Genomic DNA, 18,472 nt, shown 5'->3' with positions numbered 1-18,472 from the left:
TGTAGAGCACAGCCCACGCAGTAAGTAACACAGCTCACGTAGTATATAGCAATGTGGGCACCATATCCCTGTAAAAAGAAAAAGAATTAAAATAAAAAATAGTTATATACTATACTACCTTTCGGCAGCCCCCGGATCCAGCCCAGGCCTTTAGCGATGCTCCTGCGCAATGCTGCGTTCCCAGTAATGCCTTGCGGCAATAACAAGTGATGATGTAACGGGTCTCGAGGGTCGTTGCCGCAATGCATTCTTGGGACCGGAGCGTCGCGAGGAGCGGGAAAGGCTTTTTTTTTAAATTATTTTTAGCATTATGTGTTTTCACTATTGATACTGCATAGGCAGCATCAATAGTAAAATGTTGGTCACACAAGGTTAATGGCAGCGTTTAACGGACTGCTAAAATGCTATGTGGGCGCTGGCTGGAGGGCAGTATGGAGGGGGCACTGACTGGAGGGGAGTAAGGAGGGGGCAATTCGCGGCTGGACTGTGCCTGTCGCTGATTGGCCAGCTGGGCGCGACCACGACCAATCAGCGACACGGGATTTCCGTGACAGACAGACAAACAGAGACAGAAGTGGACCTTAGACGATTATATAGATAGAAGGGCTTATTCTGAGTCAGTTTTTCATGTATGCATTCTATCCGTGTTTGTCATCGAACTTGTAGCTCTTATAGTTTATGGAGCTGTTGACATGTCCATATGTATTTTTTCGGACTGAGTGGTCATCACAAAATCATGGGAACATCAATTTTTTTTACCTTAATTATGAATCAAACTGCAATGCAAATCTATGGGTTCATGAAAAAAATCTGAGGGCTTTTGAGTGCTATCTGTGTGCCATCCATGTGCTGTCCGATGTTCATGTTTGGCAGGAGAATATTCAGAAAACTTGTAGTAAGGAACAATCTGATTAAACTGTATTTTAACTCAATAACTAGGCTGCCAGTGAATATGCATCTCCTGAGACACCGTTTCTATGGATGTCTCTATAAACCAGTACTCACACAATGAGATTTCTTCAAATAGCTTGACTTGCGGAAGGCACGTATGAAGATTCCAGAAGATGAGATGGTTTATCTTCAAGCTGAATTATTGTAGCTACTATGCACAATCACAGTAGGGAAAAAAAAAGTATTCTGAATGAGAGGTGTATAGAGTTGATCCTCACCCGAATATGGCTGGTATACACTGCCTCATGAGAAATAAGGGAGGGGTTAGTGATATCAGAGCTGGGGAGAGATAGGATAAAACTCTAAAAGGCAAACCTGACTACATAGGAGTGAAACCATACAATGACAATACTGTAAGATTCACAAGTCGGGAGACCTGACAAACAACGATGGTAAAAAATAACACATGAACCAAATACCGATGAAAATTGTTTCCAAAATACTGATGAAAATTGGTCAGTTTTTTTGAGTGCTAGAAAAATGAATGCCATCTGAATGAGCCCTTAGAGTATCTTTGGAAATGAATGTTGAACCTGCAGCCTGCCCAGTAATAGCATGTTCTCTAGTTTTGTCAATATAGAAGTTGGAGCTAGGTAGGATTTACTGCCGATTTTGTATAGGAATAGAGCCCGGAATAAGAATGGACAGATGTTGGTTGTATAGATGTACTCGTCACATCAGTGACAACTATGGTTAGTAACATCGTGCTGTCTTGGAGTAGACTGATGGCCGGTTTTGCTGTGTGTTTTTAGTATTGGTAATGTAGTATACATATGGATGGACCGTTTTTATGGTGCGTTTGCTCATGAGTATTTATAGATGCTACAGAAATAAGGTTGTTAGCCCAAGTACTTGCACTAGATCTTCACATTACATTTCTAGTAGTCAGTAGAAGCCAGGACTATTGCTTTTTATACTTTGAGTTAAGGCTGAGCCACTAGCGGCAATAGTCATCATTACACATTGCCTCTCATGTAGTAAAATGGTCTTCAAGTAAATGGCTGCCATGTTATGATAATCAATAGTGATGGGCAAATATACTTGTTGCTCGGGTGGTCTCCGAGTATTTGTGACTGCTCGGAGATTTAGTTTTTGTTGACTCAGCTGCATGATTTACGGCTGCTAGCCAGCCTGAGTACATGTGGGGGTTGCTAGGGAATCGGGAATCCCCACATGTAATCAAGCAGGCTAGTAGCTGCAAATCATACATCTGTGGCAAGGAAAACTAAATCTCCGAGCAGTCACAAACACTCGGAGACCACCCGAGCATGCTCCGGAAAACCCGAGCAACGAGTACACTCGCTCATCACTAATAATCAGCCAATCAGAATTCAGGTTTCAGTTGTTTAAGCTCCACTAGAAAATGAGACAGGCACTGTGGTTGGTACAAGACTTGGTGTTTTTTTTTTGTCCCTGAGAGTTTTGAGGCCATTTGTGTTTGGGTAATTTTAATTTTCCAGATTACCAAGTATAAATTTGTCTTCTGCTTATATAAATATTATTGCGTACCTGTCAAATGATATATGTACAGTCCTCCTCGCAACAGAAACCTGCTTTACCGTCCCTTCTGCCAGCTCCCCCTGCTCCTTCCTCTGCTCCAGGCTATGAGCCGCCTCCGTTCTCCTGATTCATATCTTCCTAGGCCGGCATTCCGGCATCTCACAACCGATATCCCCTCCTCACCTAGCCTGTAGCATCCACGCCATTCAAAAGCCCTCATCTGCTCCAGATGTGGCTTAATTTACTGCGACTCTACTAATTACTGTAATTAAGGATTAATTACTGTTAATTACTTTCACATAAACTCAACGCCAGTCAAAAGTGCATAGCCTTGTGAAGCTGCCACACACACATACATACGAACACATGATGCTGCATATTACCCATAGCAATATAAAGGGTTTCGGCAGCTGGGACATGGTGTCACTTTACTGTCACCTCAACTTGTCTTGTGCAATGACTGGTAACAAGAAGGCCTCCCCCAGTGTCTCCACTCAAATGCCAGGAAACAACCTTCGCTAACAAGATGATTGGCATTAAAGAGCCCACATGAAAAGACAAGACCCTCTATAATGGCATGGGTTATTATATAATCGATTATCTCCTAAATATTGTTTTTTGTACCTATTATATTGTACACTGATCAACCATAATATTAAAACCAATGAGGAATGACCTCAGTAAGCGATTAGCCCGTGAAAAAGGCATATGCCAAGGAATTGGACATAGAAGGCAGCAAGCAAATGGTCCGTTCTTTTTAAGTTGAAGGAGGCAAAATGGGGAAATGTAAGGGTTTGAGCCACTTTGAGTCATCTAGTGGTCACAATTTTTAATCAGAACAGCTCCAAAATGGCATGTCTTGACGGACGTTCTTGGAACGTTGGTTAGTACGTACCTAAAATGTTCCAAAGCAGGACTTGCATTAACAAGCAACAGTTACTGGTTCCCAAGGCTCATTGATGCACATGGGGAGGAAAGGTTAGCCATATAATCTTACAAATGATACTGCAGCAGAAATAGGCGGCGTGTGACAGTGGACAATGGTCTGCCCGCATTCATGTGGATATTTCTTTGATGCCTGCGCTCTAGCTATACATTCTTCGAGAGCAAGTATACCTTTACAGCCCTGGTCTTTTCAGCAGGATAATACTCTGTTCACTCTGAATTATTTGGAATGGTTTGAGGAACCTCATTTCAGTTCAAAGGTGTTGACTTGGTTTTCAAATTTTCCTGAGCTCTATCCAATCCAGCACTTGTGGGATGTGCTGGAGAAACAAATCCCATTTATGGATTGTCCATCGCAACAGAGAAGATATTAAACAAAATTGTGTTTGCCTCTTTGTGCCAAATATTACAGGACACCTTCTTCTTATGGATTGTTTGGCAGCGTGAGTAGGTCCTACACAGTACTGGGGCGCAGTCAGATGGCCGCCTAAATCCGACATAGATCGGACCGCAGTGCTCGGACTGGCTGGCTGCTCTCTGGCCCCGAGCGTGAAAGCTTCATATATTTCTATGCAACTGTCATGCTTGGGTTCGGAGAGCCGCCAGCCAGTTCGAGCATTGTGATCCGACGTTGGTTCAATTTATGCGACTGCGCCCTAAAACAGATGTTTTTGTAATGGGTTTTATGTGTCATATTCTTATGGTTTGAGGTCATAAGCATTGTAAAGCACAACTATGTAGCTGCAACCTAATGCAGCAAAACTAGAGAAAGAAGCCGCGATAGTTGACCAGAAAATGGATAAAGCAATTTGTAGACAACCTCTTCTGTCCATGGACACCTTGCTTGATAACAAGTGGACAAGCAAGGGTGGCATCTGGTTAATTGTAGACATTTTATTTGAACGTGGGAGTAATTATGTTCTTTCTAGTTTAGTAGTAATTACATATTCATAGTTAGGGGGATCACATCAGTCTCGCGGCATTTCCGGCATCTCCGGAGAATCTTCTGTCTGGTGACTGGCAGACCATCAGAGAGGTTGGATTTCAACCCTATCCTCTCCTACAATTTCCATCCAAGATAAGCGTCGTTTTTCATGTTTTGCACATAGAAATATGTTAATTCAGCGCCGTGTCATAGATGTTTACTGTGAGATATGACAAGAAATCCTTGTTTAATTATCTTTTTGACAAAATTTCTGAAAAAAAAAAAATGTTGGCATGTCTGTTGCCACCATGTGAATATTGAGTAGTAAGGTGCTGCTCCAGATATCTGGAAATTCGGGCCGCTTCTGGATATGGAAAGTACAAGGATATAACCTTGGAGTCTTGGTCTGTCCCTTAATGGTATATTTCCCCGTCTCTCTCCATTGATCAGATACATGGATAAGATATGATCTGAGGTTCTTCGCTGAGCACATCAAAGAATGTTTGTCGTCTTTTTGTCTTCCTCCGCTCTTCTCGCTCCATCTTTCTTTCTGTTTTTCCGTCTTTCCCCTCCTCTTTTATCTCCCTGCTAATCCCCCATCTCCCTCCCTCTTCCTTCTCCTCTGGCTGGATATTTTCCCAGCAGACGCCAGTAATACAGTATGTAGAGCTGTGCCCCAGCTCTCAGCATGCAGCAGACCAAATTATTCTCATGTATTCATGAAAAGCTGCCACCGATCCGTCCCTAACACAGAAATGGCCTTTGTTAGTGTTTCTCAAGTGGATTGGCACAGAGAGCGACCCATGCAATTTGGCTTCAAAAGAAAGAAAAGATTTAACCGCGTCACCTCAAGGAAATTTTATTCCTAACACGCAAAAAATACAGATATAGCAATTTGCCTAAATTGCTGGGCTTTTTATTGTACAATTATGATTTTTTTTTTCCCTCCCTTTTGACACCAACACGAAGAGTTTCCTGCAGGCGGCGGCCGTTCTGTTCTGGTATGTTATTGTCTTCAGATACACGAGCGAAGGAATGGATAATGACAGGAACAGAGCGGTGATACTGTATAGCCGCGCGGGCAGCTTTCCAGCCATTAAAAGAAAAGGTTAAAGAAAAAAAAATAAAGAAACAACCAGATGTATTGTATGGACATCTTGTGTGTGCGGTCTACCCTATAGTCCATGAAAGTGAATATGAGGAGCATTTCACACACATCCAAGAGCGCCGGCCTACATCGTATTACCTCTAGTCACAGGATTAGAGCTCTACTCGTCACTAGTAACATGGATGCATGAATCTGGATCCAGGTCCATGTTCACCGCGACCATACATACACGCAGAATGTACTGCAAAGGGTTAAGTGAATACCGTCATCCATTTATGACAGGTCTATCCCTTCCATTTAAGAATGGCAAACTCAGGCTTGGCAAGCTTCTTTAAGCAAAAGTTTGATTCTAGATTTGCAATGTTGTCTCCAGTGACTGCTCTTACGTCTTTATGCCATAGCCGTGGGCTCGTGTTCAGCCCAATCGCAACACAAAATGACTGTTCAAACAAAGCACGCCCACTAGGTGCACTCCTTACGTGACCAAACAGTTCAGTGCACCTTTCCACCTACTTACTTTACATTGATGTCCCTTGATTGACAGCTTTGGCTCAATGGGGTCCTAAGCGGAGATGGATGAAAAACAAGTGCGGTGGGAAGTTGCCCTGAACTTCCTGCCTCTGGCATCTGTGCTTGGTTTGGACAGTCATTCTTCTACAGTTTAAAAAATATGAATAGTTTATATATGATGATGTTGAAAAAAGCAGTGCTGCAGTGTAACGCATTAGGAAAGACCGACCCGTTCTGTTTAGTGAAACTAACCTAAAATGTAATTTTAATAATTCAGCTAAACAGATGATAATGTAGCGAAATGTGAAGCTAATCGACTAACCTGATTGGATTATCACCATACTTGGACTGGCCCACAGGAGAACAGGAGAATCCTCTGGTGGGCCGCTCTGAAGCAGTGCTATTTCACTTGATTCAGAAATTGCAGAACAAGGTGTCATCTAATCATTAAACAAGCCAGACAAATTAATGTTACATAGAAGCCAAAGTAAATGTGTCCTGGGGTGACGGTCATTATTGCATGCCGCTGAACAGTGGGCCCCAAGAATCAAGGTTACTGGCGGGTTTTTGCCAACCCAGTCTGATCCTATGCACCATCTAATAGCATAATCTAAAATATTTTACTTTTTTTTAAATTTAGAATATAATATAATATATTTTCTAATGAGAATGCAATAATTTGCTCTCCCTAATAGCTGTGTCATAGATGTGAAATTCACTGATGAGAATCCGTTGAGAAACAATAGAAAATAAAACAAAAAATTCTTGTATTTTTTAAGTCCGTCTGTATTGTCTTTTATAATATGGCCGATACCTTTGAATTCTGGACAATTCTTTATGAATAACTTTATTTGCCGTGTTCACTGCTTTTCTGTATCCGTTTCTGTGCGTTCCGTCATCCAGTAGCAGAGGGGACACCTAGTGGATCTTTCTGGAATACTCGACCATATGTTTTTGTACCTAGCCCCTCACTACAAATCCCACTATCATTATTATTTTTTTTTTTTCTGTTAGACTTTAAGTAGAGGTATGTATTCATAGTATTTGTGTTACAGCCTACAAAATCTAATATGTGCAGAAAACCTTTTCTACATCAGCATAAAAAATACTGTGTGCAATAAAAGGTTCAATGATTGTAGATCAGTTGAATGAATTTGCAGCAGAATTATGTATTTGTGTAATTTTTAGGACTCAAACTTTTGTTTTATTTTTTTATAAGGGTAATAAATACAAAATCTATAAGAATACATGCTGGGATCAGTGTGATTTATATGTGAAATCTGGTTTTATGGCATGAATGTAATACATATAACTTGTTGTCGTCCTTTTATGCTTCTGAACAGTAGATGCTGTGTTTATATTTTTGTGTTCTGAATAAAGGATTTTTAAATATTTGTTGCTTTTTAAAAGCAATAGTTCTGTGATTCATTTATGCAACATAATACATTTTTTGTATTAATTAATATAATTAATATATATCTCTCCCCACTCCCCCTTTCCTCTCTCCAAAAATCCTAATATTCTTATATTTGTGTCTTTCAGTACTCAGTATTCGGGGAGCACAAGAAGAGGAACCAGCAGATCCTCAGTTGATGCGGTTGGATAATATGCTACTGGCAGAAGGAGTAGCAGGTCCAGAAAAAGGAGGAGGTTCTGCAGCAGCCGCAGCAGCTGCTGCTGCTTCAGGTGGAGCTGGGTCTGATAACTCAGTGGAACATTCAGATTACAGAGCCAAATTATCCCAAATCCGGCAAATCTATCACACAGAGTTAGAGAAATATGAACAGGTAAGCAGGAGGAGACTGAATTGCTTATGGAATTATTCCCAAAGAGTCAGCCTCTAATTAATTATATTAGTGGTGTGGTCCATGATTGCGAGTTATTGTGTGACGGGTTACATACAGTCCATTGTCATGTGGGGTGGATCATCTCTTTATAACATTGATTTCATTCTGACATTCCATTTTTCCAACTGGAGTTAAATGTATTGTTCCGATTGCATTCTTCCATGGCACTCTGGTACCATCAATGGTCATCACATTACCTTGTCCAGTATGGTGGTGTTTAACTATAAGAGAGTAAAGTTTTCATACTGGGTTGCAAGAAAGAATTTACAGCAACCTCAAAGTTTAGCATTTTCTCAATTTTCAAGATGTCTGCAGTCATTAAATGAAAATATCATAAAATCCAGAAGCTTAAAAGGACCTGTAAGCAAGTGCAATGGGAAGCTCTTTGGCTATGACCTGGAAATAACCTATAGCACATACTATCCAGCTATTTCCAGGTCGGCGCAGCTGCATTCATAAATACAGATTGGACAGTAGTGCGAGCAGCCTCTTCTTACCTCATCACCCCTGATACCTCCAGTATTCGATCAGATAGACAGGGCTGGACAGCAGTGTGAGCAGCCTCTTCTTACCTCAGCACCCTGGTACCTCCAGTATTAGATCAGATAGACAGGGTCGACAGCAGTGTGAACAGCCTCTTCTTACCTTAGCACCCTGGTATCTCCAGTATTAAATCAGATAGGCAGGGTTGACAGCAGTGTGAGTAGCCTCTTCCTACCTCATCACCCCTGGTACCTCCAGTATTAGATCAGATAGACAGGGTCGACAGCAGTGTGAACAGCCTCTTCTTACCTCAGCACCCTGGTATTTCCAGTATTAGATCAGATAGGCAGGGTTGACAGCAGTGTGAGCAGCCTCTTCTTACCTCAGCACCCTGGTATTTCCAGTATTAGATCAGATAGGCAGGGTGGACAGCAGTGTGAGCAGCCTCTTCTTTACTCAGCATCCCTGGTATCTCCAGTATTAGATCAGATATGCAGGGTGGACAGCAGTGTGAACAGCCTCTTCTTACCTCAGCACCCTGGTATTTCCAGTATTAGATCAGATAGGCAGGGTTGACAGCAGCGTGAGCAGCCTCTTCTTACCTCAGCACCCTGGTATTTCCAGTATTAGATCAGATAGGCAGGGTGGACAGCAGTGTGAGCAGCCTCTTCTTACCTCAGCACCTCTGGTATCTCCAGTATTAGATCAGATAGACAGGGTGGACAGCAGTGTGAGCAGCCTCTTCTTACCTCTGTATTCCTGACATCTCCTATGTTGGATCAGAATATCCACTGGGATTACATCTTCCTACACATAAAGGGAAAGGACAGAGCTTCCTACAGCATATGCTCCCTGGCACCTGTCATAATAACATTCAAGGACCTGTTTCTGTAGAGTAAAAAAATCGGCAGCCATTAAAATTCTTTAGTGCCTACTTCCATAGACCAAATGAGTGTGATTTGATAAGGAATCTCCTTAGAATACTTTTTTTTTCTATTCCTCGACAGTATAAAATCACATTTTTCTATCTGCATCAGCTTACGCATGACGCCAAAAAAACGCTGCACGCATTTGTATGCGTCTTTGCCTGCGTTTGCGCTTTTTATGCGCATGCGTTCGATATTTCCAGGAGGGTGTGTGTCAGTCAGTTACTGGACATGTACTCAAGCGGGTTCTTTTGTGTGACTCTTGACATATCTTTGTCGAGTGATATGCGTGGCACTGATATGTTGCCCTTGAGGTTGTGTTATTTATTACATGTACTCAAGCGCATCGAACTCATGCGTATGCATGTCCTTTCGTACCAATGCATTCCCATAGACAGTAATGTGTTGTTTTGACGCATTCATCCACATGCGCATGTCTGCGGATATTTGACGCGGCAAAAAATGCAACATGTTGCATTCGGCGGGCACGGCGAAACAACGCATGCGGACGCATCCGCACCCAAACTGATGCCAACGAATGTCCCTGTGTACACAATGTTAAAGATGGGTACGCAAGACGCATGCCATTCTGTACGCTGCGCACAGATACGCTAATGTGAACCCGGCCTAACACAGAGAATTTTGCTACAGTTCTATTCAGTCTACCCTAAGCAATGCTCTGTGAGTCAAGTTAATCACAGAACTAATGGCTCTCCTGTTCTGTGAGGAGACTCCATGGCAGATTCTGAAATATATCATAAGTAAAAACAAAGTTGCTGCACTCCACAAGCCAGAAAACCACTCATCAAGTCATCTCATCCCCGATTTCTCTAATCTGATGTATTGCAACGTTTCTTTTCTTTACTTGTGTATTGCTTTGTGAAAAAGATTAAAATGGTGGTTACTTTCAAGTAGAAAATAGTCATTTCCCAGCAGAGGGTCCATAGATGAGGGGCTACCATAGGTTTAGAAGATTAGGATTTAATGTATTATTCTGGGGTTAAAATCTCTAATCTACATGTCGCATTGTGACTTATTGATTATAATAGTGCACACATATATTTTGGAGTGGAACACATGTCCACTCTCTGCATTGTTGGAAGAGCTGAGCAAGCCAGCATGCATTAAAAAATTGTTGATGGAAAACCCCTCTAAGGTAACTTCAGGTTTAGACAAAGCAATTACACATGATGAAAACCTGACGTACTTGGCCAAAATGGTATGAAGTGAATAATTCTATGTGAGCATGCAGAAAAGTAGACTATACATTTTAACACTCCTGTTCAATTTTAGGCCTGTAATGAATTTACAACACACGTGATGAATCTGCTGCGGGAGCAGAGCCGGACCAGACCCATCTCCCCCAAAGAGATTGAACGCATGGTCGGAATTATCCACAGAAAGTTTAGTTCTATCCAGATGCAGCTCAAGCAAAGCACATGTGAAGCCGTCATGATCTTGCGGTCCCGCTTTTTAGATGCACGGTAAGACCACAGTAAATAAAGTCCCCCTGATATTCACTATACTGCATTATCAAGGTCTACACTGCTGATATGGGATATGGTGTGACCACCTTGGTTTCTGTAGTCTCCAATCTGAGAACCTGGAAACTGAGGCCTTCCGTCACATACTATGGAGACTTTTTTACTTTTGGAAAGTCCCAGTTCTCCTTGTGGAGAACTTCCTCCTATACGAAGTCTTATAGGCAATGCTCGTTGTGAACGATATGCTAATTGGCCTTCCTCCAGAAGTCAGAAACCGGTCTCCTGTCACCTATCCAATGTATCTTCTGGAAGGTTGAAAAGTTTCCTCTTACCAAAGCTGACAGTATACCCAAACTTTAATTGTAGGTGTTTAACAGACGAGAAGTGACCCAGTTGCTATCATGAAATACAGATCAGTTTTGCCTCCTGTTCCCCTGAGCAGAATTTGTGGTCAAATCATTTCCAATTCCAATATTTAAACAGCATGTATCATTTATGTGAAATAGAAGCCTTCTTTTTAACTGTATTTTGTGGAAATGTGGTCTAGGTAAGATAAGAACAAATCCCCCAAAACAAAGGCGTAGCTAGGCTTTTTTGCTTCAAGTAACCCTGATTAAAACTATGGTGGCGCACGGTAATTTCTGGCTGTAAGAGAACCTCAGCAGATGACTGCACTGTTAACAATAAGTATCTCTATACAAAGACCAACACTGATGTTACTGCCATATAGTGACCACATAGTGGTAGATACCCGTGCTGCAGAACACGTCAGAGATTACAGTACAGTTATAGATGGTGACTTACAGCTGACGTTCTTTCTGGTGGAGTCGTTCACTTTTCCCATCTTTTCTAGCTGGCCCAGACTGACATGACCACATCTTCCAGCCAAGACTCTGCTGCAGAGATTACAACAAATATATATCTGACTTCTCACATGTCAGGCACTGTCTCCATCTGTTCCCAACCTGCACTCCTTATCCTGTTAATACCCCAATACTGAGCCACTGCTGCCATACCTGTCCCTATTACTGCACCTATTGTGTAGCACTGTGTGCCCTCTAGATGGTAAAACAAACTTCTAGAATATATTAATGCCCTGTGCCTTAGAAAACCATGCCCATTTTGACCCCTTAGAACAGGGGTAGGGAATCTCTTTTTCTGCCAAGGGCCACTTGGATATTTTTACCATCCTTCGGGGGCCGTACAAACTCTGCCCACAAAGTGCATCCTAGCTCTGGCACTGATTTCAGCATGTAATCTTTCATTGCATGCCCGTCAGTGTTCTGTAGTGAACATTGTGTGTGTGTGTGTGTGTGTGTGTGCTAACAGAGCAAGAAGAAATGTAATGAGCTGGTGGCAAACAAAATACAGCTCCCTGCCCAAGAATGCGGTCCCTGAGAATCTGCTTTGGGGCCTGATAAAAGGTCATCGAGGGCCGTAAATGGCCCTGGGGCCTGAGGTTCCCCACCTTTGCCTTAGAAAGTAATAATGCCCTCTGTGTGCCCCTTTGACAGTCACAATAACCAGAGTGCCCCTATAACAATAAGTGCCCTCTTAACATTTAATAATGTTCCGAGTATTACCCTCTCTACAAAATATGATGCTCCCCTATACACAGTATAATGCCCTCACCCAGTATACTGACTGTGAACAGTGACACCAGAGAGATCACGCAGAATCCCATCGCTGCAACCACTTGTGAAGGATCTGCACCTTGCCATCCCGTCTGACGACAATATTATATCAGCAGGATCATGTGGTAAGGTCTCCCCACATGTAGCAATGTGATGTTTCGCAACCCCTGTGAACACGTCAGATTGGTACAGTTTTACACAATCCCCCACTGTCCACACGGGCCCAAGGAGGCACGGGGAGTGAGAGTGTGTGGCTCACACAGTTACTGACGTGGCACCACACTCACCCACAACCCTGATAGGCATCTTTTCCGTAGCTCCAGTGAAACAACGTTATCAGCCCGGTAGTACTGCCACCAGTTCCTCGTTCGATATACGCCTGGTCTGTTAACCGGGTTATATCTGGCCAGAAGCCAACCCCGGTAGCATGGAAAATTAAACCGAGAAACGAACGTGTGGATTCGTCGATCGACATAAGAGCAGCCCAAGGTTAAATTTTATATTTAATTGCCTTAAGGACACACTTGACAATACACTATTTACACAATGGTTATACATATATAATGGTCATTCATACAAATATAGGTGAAGTATAAAAGCTATAAGCAGATACTAAGCGTCAGTTACCTGTAAGATGAAAAGCCTGGCTTGCGGGGAGGGGCTACCACATGGGAGGCTTGTGGTCCACTCTGTTCCTGGACTTCTCACACCATATGTCATTGCAATTTCCCCAGAGAAAAAACAATAGGCCAAGCTCTACAGGAGCATTTAACCCCTCTGAGTCACTCCCCTTCTGCTCATTGAGCTGAACCTAAGTCCCTTCCCCTTGCCTCTGGAGCTGCAAAGCTCCAAAACCTATGAAAGATCATAACTCCTTTTTGGATGGTCCAAGGGTGGCAGTTCTGGTGCCATTAGATCTGGCTGGGTTCCTGCTGCGCACTAAGACCAAACACAGCGTTATCTGGTTTCTACTGGCTGTTCTCTCCATGCCCCTGGGTGCTAGAATGGGTCGAGACCCAGACGGGCGTTCGCCATGTTCTGGGGATCTCTGAAATATATAACCGGGGTGTTGTCAGGACATACGATAAGCCCATATTCTCCTTTTGAAATGCTAGTTGTCTGAACAAAGCAGACTGCATGGTTTGAATCCACAGGAGGTCTTCCTGTAAGAGCTGGATTCTAGCTGCTGGTGGGTGTGTGGCTCCATCCATCTTCCCATCAATTTTAACCATCTTCCCTGTCCCTGCTGAAGAAAAGCAGGCCCAAACCATGGTGCTGCCACCACCATGTTTGACAGTGGGGATGGCGTGTTCAGGGTGATGAGCTGTGTTGCCTTTACGCCAAACATATCGTTTGGCATTGTTGCCAAAAAGTTATATTTTGGTTTCATCTGACCAGAGCACCTTCTTCCACATGTTTGGTGTGTCTCCCAGGTGGCTTGTTGCAAACTTTAAACAACACTTTTTTGGATATCTTTGAGAAATGCTTTCTTCTTGCCACTCTTCCATAAAGGCCAGATTTGTGCAGTGATTGTTGTCCTATGGACAGACTCCCACCTCAGCTGTAGATCTCTGCAGTTCATCCAGAGTGATCATGGGCCTCTTGGCTGCATCTCTGATCAGTCTTCTCCTTGTTTGAGATGAAAGTTTAGAGAAACATCTGGGTCTTGGTAGATTTGCAGTGGTATGATACTCCTTCCATTTCAATATGATCACTTGCACAGTGCTCCTTGGGATGTTTAAAGTTTTGGAAATCATTTTGCATCCAAATCCGGCTATAAACTTCTCCACAACAGTATCACGGACCTGCCTGTTGTGTTCCTTGGTCTTCATGATGCTCTCTGTGCTTCAAACAGAACCCTGAGACTATCACAGAGCAGGGTCATTTATACGGAGACTTGATTACACACAGGTGGATTATATTTATCATCATTAGGCATTTAGGACAACATTGGATCATTCAGAGATCCACAATGAACTTCTGGAGTGAGTTTGCTGCACTGAAAATAAAGGGGCCGAATAATATTGCACGCCCCACTTTTCAGTTTTTGAATTTCCACAAAAATCTAAAATAACCAATAAATTTCGTTCAACTTCACAATTGTGTTCTACTTCTTGTTGATTCTTCACCAAAAATTGACATTTGGTATCTTTGTTTAAAGCATGATATGTGGGAAAAGGTTGAAAAGTTCCTGGGGGCAGAGTACTTTCGCAAGGAACTGTAACGTGCCATGATTGTATATGTAGAAAAAAAAAAGTTCAGTTTTATGGAACGCCTCATTGAGCCAACCTAAACAATTGTTAGCAATGACGATCAGTATGGTGAAACAGAAGATGGGCTGAATATGTGCAAAACAATTATACAGATGGAATCAATATGCCATGTATTGCGCAAGCCTAATATATTAGTAAAATTAATTTAGGAAAAAGAGAAAGCGTTTTTAACAATGATCTTATTATTATTATTTTTTTTTTTTTTCTTTTTGATAGACGGAAGAGAAGAAACTTCAACAAGCAAGCTACAGAAATTTTGAACGAGTATTTCTATTCACACCTCAGCAACCCATACCCCAGTGAAGAGGCCAAAGAGGAGCTAGCCAAGAAGTGTGGCATCACCGTATCACAGGTAGAGCACGTCTGCACGCCTTCTACAGAATTTCTTAGTCCCTGTGACTCTTGGCATTATTATTCCTCGAAGTTCTACGACATGTAGTGGATTATGTCCTACACTTTACCTGATACGCCCATTGGAGGGCACATTCGAGCTTATAGATGGGGCTCGTCTTATCGCAAAGCCCAGAGTCTCATTGAGACAAGTTCATAGTATTGGTTTATTGTCTTATTGGAAAATCGTAGACTCAGTGTATCAACTTTAAAATGTTTTCCTATATTACCTTAACTCTTAAAGGGGTTGTTCTTTAACATTTGTTTAACAATGACTAAATTGGCTTTACTCACCAACTTCTCCTCCAGTGCTGCCTTTGTTCTTTAACACAGCTGTAGCAGTGGCATCACATTTGCATTATGTGACCGCTGCAGCTAATCACAGGGCTCAGTGGTCTTGTCCCGTCTACTTCAGCATCACTGCTGATTAAATGATTGGCTGCAGCAGTCACATATAGACAAGACTGCATCGCTGCAGCTGTGGCAACAAAGTCTGGGGAAGCAACTGCACCGCAACACTAGAGCAGCGGTCTGTGACTAAAGATCACTTTGATGTTTCTAATAGGACAAGGCTTTGGACAATTAAATTGTAAAAAAAATGGACAATCCCTTAAAGTGTACTATTGATTGGTGAAAGTTGGGATTCCTGATACCCCCGCCGATGACTGAAACCAAAGGGCTGAGCCAATGCACTAGAGCATGATGATATGATGATCGGTCTATGGGCTCCATACAAAGTCTGTAGCTCTGAACATTGATGTGCTCACACACACATGCCTCAGATGAGTGCCTCTGCCCCTTGTTTGCTAGATCAGTGGGGGTCTCAGGACCTCACACTGGTCAACAATCCTTAAAAGGGGTACAATCGATCTATTTCCGTAAAGTTTGGGTGCATAGATAATTCAATGTGCCGTTAAGTGAAGGACAATGTATATACTGTACGTATGTTAAACTTTACAAACTTCTCTCTGTAAACAGTTCTCCCTGTTTCTGTCGCACAAACTGCAGGTATCAAACTGGTTTGGAAATAAGCGAATCCGCTACAAGAAGAACATAGGTAAATTTCAAGAGGAAGCCAATATATATGCTGCCAAAACAGCTGTGACTGCTACCAATGTGTCAGTTCACGGAAGTCAAGCCAATTCGCCCTCAACTCCCAGTTCTGCTGGTTAGTTTATGTTTTTTTGTTTTCTTTTCTTTTTTTCTTTTTCTTTCTTTTTTTTTTTCTTTTTGTTTGTTGCTATTTTAGTTTTCTCTTTTACCTCCAGCCTTTCATTACTATAGACTTTTTGTCCACTTTGTTCTCTCCCCATCTTGTCTCGATGCCATTGCCGTCCTCGTCTTCCCTTCTGTCTTGTTTGTGCCCTTACTCTTTGCTCTTCTATATTGTCTCTTCCCTGTTTTTGTTTTTGCTTTCCCTTGCTTCTTTTCTAGATTAGCTTCCCGCTGTCTGTGTTCAGATATTACCATATTCTCTAATGTCTTTTTCACACCTATAATTACCTCAGTAATATTGGGATTTGAGTTATTAAAGCCTCTTGAAATAGCCCGCAGCAGCTGCCATTTTGTGCTCTTTTTCTACTATTAAACATCATGATAACTTGTGCTTTTACTTTATTTGTGGCCTTTATGAAATGGCTGGTCTACCGTCTCAACAGGGTAGCTTGCCCATATTACCTATATAAAAAAGGGTTGAAATTATAAAAGGGATAACCCCATGAACCTCAATGCTGATGCATTACATTTTTTGCAATTGTCGTGATCTTTCTTCATTTATGGTATTGTAGGACCACCAAGATCTTACTGAAACTTTGCGGCCTTATTTACTCTTGATTTGTAATGTTCTTGCTGATTTGATCATTTTATTTTTTAATATTGTAATATATTCAAGATTTGTCCTTCAACAGGACCAGACCGATCTGTTCTGTAGACTTCTTTTATGTGGGTATTTTTTAAAATTTTAGTTTAATATTAAAGGGTATGAAGTCTGGTTTCGTAATCACAACCAAAAAGTAAAATCAAGTATATCAACTATTTTTCCTCCCCTACCAATGTATATAAAATGGGAGGCTTAAGAAATAAAGATTCCTAAGCTGCGCCATTGCTCGGTCAGCAGTAGGGCAGCCTAAGCTTTATTCAGTCCCTCCCTAAGGTGGAGAATCAAAGCTTTCACAAAGACAGACGGGTCAACTCTACCTGCTCTTCGATGTGTCAAAAATATTTCTGCACCAAACCATTTGCTGCACTATGTGAATGCTACCCATTATGCAATGTAATGGCCGCTCTACACTTACCAGAACCGTTGTCTGATCATTACCTTATTCATCCTGTACAGAGTATTCCTCATTGGCGCCTTATTGAATTTGAGAGCCAAGCGTGAAGGGTGATCTTACCAAATCCTTCAATAATACGATCATTATTTTGGCACAAACTCCATTGGAATGATCTGTATAATTTATTGCTACAGGCTGTGCAATAATTAGATCTCTGTAGTTGATCACTTGTTGATGTCATCATTAAGTCATTTGGCTAATGAAATCTCCAGGAATTGATTCTGGGATAGTTGGCAAGTCTCCAGAAAAGAGATTAAGGATTGAACTATGGGGAATTGAGCATAACACGGATAGAGGTTAGGAATGATAGACAAAGAGCGATGGGGATTGGGGCAGCAGCATGGAATAAAATGCATCATAGCACAGAGGTGATATTAGAAGATTAGACCTTGGTAGGGGCTTCGTTCCTGTCCATGTATGCAAGGTTACACTTTTTTTTTTCTTTATTATGCCTTTTGTATGTTTGCATAGGTTATGGGTTTGATCTAACCATTCGTTTTGTCAATTTGCATCAAGTAACCATCCAATATAGCATGGATGTTTCTTTCATTAGTCATCTTGTAATCATTAATTTTAATTTTTATAGATTGTGTATATATATATTTGTCTTATTGCTTGTTAAACTATAAAGATATATGGTTAGTGTTACATTTTATGCAGTTTTGTTTTCTGAAGTCCCACCAACAGTAAAGGTGGGCATCGCTCAGTCACTAATACAATCTTTGTGTACTTGTAAAGCATTGACACTGACGCATTTCAGGCCACAATCCACGGGTGTTGCTAAAACGAACTGAAGCCCAAACCTGTCTGATGCCTAAAATTTGGCTGGGTGGAGAAAAATTGGGTTTTAGGGGAATATAGAAACCAGCTGAAGATATGGAGATCACTTGACCATTTTTTTATTTATGGAAGACACTAATAGACTATGTGGTTTCTTCTCCATTTGTTACCTTCTGACTTCATTATAGACCATGGTCTAAACGGAGCAGCAAATCTTGTGATCTGTTTGAGTCTCTGTTTTCAGACCCACACTTATCTAACATAACCCCAGAAGTTATCAATCAATAGCCAACATTACCGACATGAAAATTACACATTCACCACATCCAAATTCTTTTAGAAAAGCCTATCCAATCTTATGGGCTGACCTTTACTTTCATTTA

The 18,472-nt window shown here is 41.7% G+C and overlaps 1 protein-coding gene across 6 annotated transcripts in view; it reads left to right on the top strand.

Annotated features, from left to right (window-relative positions):
• PBX1 (PBX homeobox 1) overlaps window positions 1-18,472 on the top strand; it is a 147,136-nt gene that overhangs the window by 110,378 nt on the left and 18,286 nt on the right. For 4 of the 6 annotated variants that reach the window (XM_077276171.1, XM_077276167.1, XM_077276165.1 and 1 more), the window contains 4 exons: window positions 7,482-7,726; window positions 10,489-10,679; window positions 14,803-14,938; window positions 15,985-16,144. In XM_077276171.1, the coding sequence (XP_077132286.1) occupies window positions 7,482-7,726; window positions 10,489-10,679; window positions 14,803-14,938; window positions 15,985-16,144 (732 nt within the window). The remainder of the gene's footprint in view (window positions 1-7,481; window positions 7,727-10,488; window positions 10,680-14,802; window positions 14,939-15,984; window positions 16,145-18,472) is intronic. The other 2 variants (XM_077276169.1, XM_077276168.1) reach the window with 1 other exon arrangement.

Source organism: Ranitomeya variabilis, chromosome 8 (assembly GCF_051348905.1).
Source record: "Ranitomeya variabilis isolate aRanVar5 chromosome 8, aRanVar5.hap1, whole genome shotgun sequence".
In the NCBI taxonomy this organism is placed as follows: domain Eukaryota; kingdom Metazoa; phylum Chordata; class Amphibia; order Anura; family Dendrobatidae; genus Ranitomeya; species Ranitomeya variabilis.
The sequence above is the reverse complement of the archived record's forward strand: the minus strand, read 5'-3'. Positions and strand labels throughout refer to the sequence as shown.